Source organism: Triticum aestivum, chromosome 3B, assembly GCF_018294505.1.
Source record: "Triticum aestivum cultivar Chinese Spring chromosome 3B, IWGSC CS RefSeq v2.1, whole genome shotgun sequence".
Lineage (NCBI taxonomy): Eukaryota > Viridiplantae > Streptophyta > Magnoliopsida > Poales > Poaceae > Triticum > Triticum aestivum.
The window spans coordinates 72872549-72878720 of NC_057801.1; the positions used below are offsets into that span (position 1 = coordinate 72872549).

Genomic DNA, 6172 nt, shown 5'->3' on the forward strand with positions numbered 1-6172 from the left:
TTCATCCTTATAGTGCTCAGCTAGGAAGCTTGTGCTCAATAATGCTGTCGAGGACTACTGCTCGAAGGGCAAGGAGGTGGAAGAGGGGAACTACTCGAAGGGCAAGGAGGTGTCAGAGGACAAGGGGCTCGCAGAGGGCAGCACGACGTAGAGGTGCATGGTTAGGGCGACAAATTTATTCCATTTTCATGAGGATGCATGTCAAATGCACCCCTACAAGGTGATCTTAGCTCCCGCTTAGAGTTACTGCTAATTCCCGATAGCTTCTGCAAGCACAGGACCAACATCCCACTTAAAGTCATTCTCAGGACAAACATTGGCTGCAACTAGAGGGTCACAATCCGGGAGGTCAATCATAGGTTAGCCTTTGATAAAGGTGGGACGACTTTGCCATAATTCACCATCTCAAGATTTGTGACCTCCTAACGTTCAAGGCGTTGATTATGGACACCTTCAAGGTGCATGTCTTTGGACTTTCAGGCAAAAAGGTTGTGGGCATGTGCAAGAAGCACGATGAAGCACTTGCCTTGATCTAGGATGTTTAATGTGTTCTCTTTAGTTTATCTGACTGTGTGCTTAATATTTGGACTATCTACTTAAGACTGTTGTTATTAAAACTACGACTGTTAATATAGTACCTAATGTAGTGTGAATGGCTATTCAAGTTGCTCTGTTCCGCCTCTATGCGTGTGTGTGTATGTGTGTGCATGCGCTCTGGTAACCTCACCACTGAAACAAAAGGTTAACACACCGCATGTCTTCCACGTAGACAAAGAGCAGCACCTTGCATCTGGGCAACACATGCCTGGAGCTAGTTGTCCGCCTATAATGCACAATGGGTTTTTCGGGCAAACAAATTAGGTGCAACACATGGTTTTTGGCTTGCATTAGCTCAACCAGGCTCTACTCAGCCACAAATGCAAGGATGCCAAAAATGATGTAGGTAATCAAACATGCCCCGTGGAGTATAATATTCGGCACTCTCTCATAGTTTGGACTTTTGTATGAATTGAGTGTAGCATAAATTCAATATGGTATCAAAGCCAAGAGATCTCGACTTCAAAACTCCGATGATGCAGTATTAAAAAAAGAGTATGCAGTCTAAATCAATCCCATGTATAATGACTAAAAGAACATAGACGTGAAGGGGGGGGGTTGTTCAAAATCCAGTAAATGCAACAAAAAATTGTGGCCTGCTCCCGCTTCTAATGCCCACATCGCAACTCCAAAGAGAATAGACATTACGGGAAGTGTTGGAGGATTATGTTCGACCTTCCCCCACAATTCAGACTTTTGGATGAATTGAAAGGGATATGAATTTAATATAAACAACATGGGTTGACACTTAGTGTATTTTATCGAAATTGTGACATCAATTTTGTAAAAAGCTACGTCGCTGACTCTTGTCTTCAGTAAAACGTGTGTGAATGTGTATAGGGATGAGTATATCTGGATGTAAATTATGCATGATACTTCTAAGAAGTATATAGGGTAATTGTATTGCTCCTTTTATCATCTTAGGTCACCGCCCTGTAAGTTTCGTCCGTAGAAATAAATCTTGCAAATGTAGTATTACTCAGTTCAGAGAGGTTAGTTACATTGGAACACATATGCTATTCTTCGCATTAAATATACAAATCTAGTCATTGTTGTCATGGTATGTGATTAGGGGTGGATTAACAAGTTGCTTGGCTCGTTAAGGCTCAGACTCATTAGGCTCGTGTTTGTTAAGGCTCAACTTGTTAAGCTTAACTACAAAAACCATGTTCGACTTTGTTCATTTAAAGCTTGTTAAGCTCGTGAGTGCTCGCCCGCACTCGTTAACAGATTACGATGTACATTCTACAAAATAAGAGTCTGGTTATAATTTTTACGAAGAAACCGTGGTGACTATAGAAGGAGGTGAGTTAGTTTGCCTCCTCCTATTGGTTGGAATAGGTCGATTAGATTGACTAGGTGAGTCAAGGTACCTTTAAAATATGGCATAAGATTAAAAATATATGTGATGTGGTGTACTAACGAATTTAACGAGCTGCTCATGAAACCCGCTCGTTATGCCCGTTAAGTTTAACAAGCTGAAATCAGTGATCGATTATGCTCATTGAGAAATGAGCTTCGAGCTTAATGAGCCAAGATATCGAGCGCTTATTATGGTCGCCGAATACGAACTTTTCGTCCAGCCCTATATGGGACCCCGCAAAACGAAAAGACCCCGAGATTAAGGCGAGATACACTCAAAAGGAGAATCAAAGTAACGTATTCCCCAAATATACGCCTGTAATTAACACATGTATACACGGAAGAAATTAAAGACGCCCTAAAGTACTGCCATATATAGAGAGAAGATGATACGGAAATTAATTTACTAGCCAATCTAAAAAAAAGTGCATTGGCACAATATCTTCCATGGTATATTGGTATATAAGCCGAGCAGAGCAGAGGGCCATGGCCAAAGCCCGAAAAGACCAGCAAGAGAGACAGCCATGGACACGGGGTTGGAGATCTCCGGCGAGGTGCAGTACCGTGGCGACCCGGTCTTGGTGCCGCCCCGCCACCCAACGCCGCGCCACGCGCTTTACCTCTCTAACCTGGACGACCAGCGCTTCCTCCGCTTCTCCATCAAGTACCTCTACGTCTTCTCCGCCGGCGCCGCCGTCCCCGCCGACGCGCTCCGGTCCGCGCTGGCCGAGGCCCTCGTTGACTACTACCCGCTGGCGGGGAGGCTCCGGCCCGGCGACGGCGAGGAGGAGGGGAAGCTCGCCGTGGACTGCAATGCCGAAGGGGCGCTGTTCGCCGAGGGCTCCCTGCCCGGGCTCGCCGCAGCCGACTTCCTCCGCGGCGGCGGGGCCACGCCGCACAAGTCGTGGCGGAAGCTGCTGTACAGGGTCGACGCGCACGGCTTCGTCGCCGTGCCGCCTCTCGTCGTCCAGGTCAGTGTCAGTTGCCACTCTGCTCTGCTCTGCTCTCGATCAATTAGTTAATTATAACCAATATAATACTTTTTATTCTTTACAAATAAATTTTCTTTGCAGCAAAAAATGATTCACCCCTACACTAATTATTCTTCACAAATTTCCTTTGCATGCATCTATAGATGTATCCATTTATCACTGCTTGGTTTCTGTACTTGGTCAGGAATAAGCTTGATTTTGTGCTGTAGCTGCTGCCCCTGCATCACTTGAAAAAGAACAGCATACTGCTCGAGTACAGTTAATCATATAGAATTAGTTTGTTAATCAGTGCAGTACGTCCAAGAAAAAAACTGCTTGAGTAGATCTAATAACTGAGTGGGAGCAATTAAGATTGTTGCTAAACTATGTTATCGTCCCAGTAGTTGTGTGGTACATGTATGATCAGTGACCTGCAGCAGAGTGCAGAGCTTAGGAGACAGCAAAGTTGGCCAAAAGCAAATGATAGATAGGGTTAGGAGAGTCCAACCAGCCTTTCTCAAAAGCTCTCATCTTTGCCTCGCCACCTTTATTATTTTCTCAGGCACACTTTGTCCTTCCAAACAACCCGATCCACTTGCATGTTGTCAAGTTTATCATGATTAGTGGCAGATCCATGCACGATCTCATCTCTCACAAATATGCTTTGTTCCTCAACGACTTGGTTGTGTGTGCGTGTATATCTTCGCTAGATCAGAATGAGATCTTCAGGGGCAATCTTCTCACTTTCAAATTTCAATCCTTATCATATGATATCTACTAGTACTAAGAGTAGTATATAAGTAGACCTCCAGTGAGCATCAGCATCCTTGATCCCCTTTGTGTTGTTCTAAGATTGTTGAAAATCTAATTAAACTGTTTATTCAACTACTTCCTCCGTCCCAAAATAAGTGGCTCAAGTTACTTTGTATTTCCTCCGTCCCGAAATTCTTGTCTTAAATTTGTCTAAATACGGATGTATCTAATACTAAAATGTGATTTGATACATCCGTATTTAGACAAATCTAAGACAAGAATTTCGGGACAGAGGGAGTATTAAACCTTTATAAAATTGAGTCATTTATTTTGGAATGGATGGAGTACTAAACAGTAGTAGTACACTCCACTGAGGTGCTGCCTTTAACCGTGTCTTTATGAGTTCAGTGGGGGTGGCCTGTCCTCCCTCAAACTGAATTCTCAGCTACTGCATCTCGCCGATCCTCTGCAGATTTTGTACTGGCAACACAGTAATTAGCACTTTGTAGTACCTCAAACTGAATTCTCAGCTACTGCATCTCGCCGATCCTCTGCAGATTTTGTACTGGCAACACAGTAATTAGCACTTTGTAGTACTAGATCATGTGTACTCCCTCCCTTCTGACTTACTTGTCGCACATATGAATGTATCTAGATGTATTTTAGTTCTAGATACATCCATTTCAGCGACGAGTAATTTGGAACAGGGGGAGTATGTTGCAGTGCCATCACTTTCAAGCTTATGGCCTGACTAATCATCATCACCATCGTCGTCTTGGTCATTCATGTTGTGACGAATAGATCTTTGATTTGGACTGGCAATCTAGAGAAATTTGCTAATGATCGCAGCGCACTCTCTCCCCGCTCAAGTGCACAATTGACTGACAAGCACATGAACGGCTCGCATGGCATGGCAGGTGACCCACCTCGGCTGCGGCGGCATGGTGCTGTGCACGGCCATCAACCACTGCCTCTGCGACGGCATCGGCACGGCGCAGTTCCTGCACGCCTGGGCGCGCGCCGCCAGGTCCGACATCGCCGGTAGCGGTGACCACCCCGTCGTCCACGACCGCCGCGCCCTGCGCCCGCGCTGCCCGCCGCGCGTCGAGTTCACGCACCCGGAGTATTGCCAGGACGCCGTCGCCAACGACAAGCCCACCCTCCTGGAGCACCTGCTGGGCCAGCCGCTCTCGCCAGTGTCCCTCACCTTCACGGGGGCGCACCTGGGGCACCTCAAGAAGCAGTTGCTGCTGTCGGCGCCGGTGCTCAAGTGCTGCACCTCCTTCGAGGCGCTGGCGGCCACGGTGTGGCGCGCGTGGGTGCGCGCGCTGGACCCGCCGGCGGCGCTCCGCGTGAAGCTCCTCTTCTCGGTGAACGCCCGGCGTCACCTAAAGCCGGAGCTCCCCCATGGATACTACGGCAATGGTTTCGTGCTCGGGTGCGCCGAGTCTACGGCCGGGCAGGTGGCGGCGGTGGCTGCGCCGGCGACGGTGATCCGGCTCGTGCAGGAGGCCAAGGAGCGCGTGGACGACGACTACGTGCGGTCCATGGTGGACCTCCTGGAGGAGCGTCGTGTCGGCGCCGGCGGTGGAGCCAAGCCTGACCTGTCGGCGAGCCTGGTGATCTCGGCATGGACGAGGCTGGGGCTGGAGGACCTCGACTTCGGCGCGGGCACGCCGGCGCACATGGGCCCGCTCACCAGCGAGATATACTGCGTGTTCGTCCCGGTGGCAGGCGACCCCGGCGGCGTCACCGTGCTCGTCTCCGTCCCGCAGGCGGCCACCGACAAGTTCGAGCACTACTGCTGCAACCCTGTTGAACCCAGTGGAATGGAAGAAACGGACGGCGGTGCCATTGCCGGTATGCTGGAGCGCGACGAGCAGCAGCAACCCTGTCATGGACATGAGATCAAGATCGATTACTAAAGTAATCCTAGCATGCATAATGCCCAATCTCAACTTGTCATGGAACACAGGGATGAACTTATACATGCATGCATGCATGCATGCTTATGTAAAATTTGTGTTTGGGTCTTGTTCGTCTGATCCATCGAAAATTTGAACATGATCATAAGCGTGCTGATCGTCATCAATCAACAACTTAAAAAGACAACCTGCTCGATCCATAATTATATTTAGAGCATCTTCCTGTAATTTGTAAATTATATCTAGTCTTTTGAATCTAACTACTATAAATTTCCAGGAGGGAATTTCTGAAATGAATTATTAGTGAAAGCAAACTAAGGCGAGGGAATGAAAACTTTTACTGGTGATTGGATTTGATAAAAACACAGCCTGCTCGATCCATCATCTTTGCATCAAATCAAATCGTTTAAGCTTTATTAGCTTTTGCATTATTCCACCGACCACATGGATCGGTCGACCGACGCAAGTCAAAGCAATCCCTTCTTTTTGCTCCAACGACGCATCCATCTCTCTTTTCATCACTACTAGTACAAGGTCAAAGCTGCAAGCTTTTGCAGATACTTC

The 6172-nt window shown here is 47.5% G+C and overlaps 1 protein-coding gene across 1 annotated transcript; it reads left to right on the forward strand.

Moving 5' to 3' along the window:
• Positions 1-2428: 2428 nt before the first annotated feature.
• Positions 2429-5792, forward strand: LOC123068666 (alcohol acyltransferase 9). Its single transcript, XM_044491277.1, has 2 exons — positions 2429-2930; positions 4601-5792. The coding sequence occupies exons 1-2, from the start codon at positions 2484-2486 to the stop codon at positions 5606-5608; spliced, it is 1455 nt and encodes a 484-aa protein (XP_044347212.1). The 5' UTR covers positions 2429-2483; the 3' UTR covers positions 5609-5792.
• The last annotated feature ends 380 nt before the right edge of the window (positions 5793-6172 follow it).

Bases quoted from the DNA above. Each gene is read 5' to 3' on its own strand.
- LOC123068666 (XM_044491277.1), top strand. From the start codon at position 2,484: ATGGACACGGGGTTGGAGATCTCCGGCGAGGTGCAGTACCGTGGCGAC. The intron at 2,931-4,600 runs GTCAGTGTCAGT...ATGGCATGGCAG, and splicing joins TGCCGCCTCTCGTCGTCCAG to GTGACCCACCTCGGCTGCGG.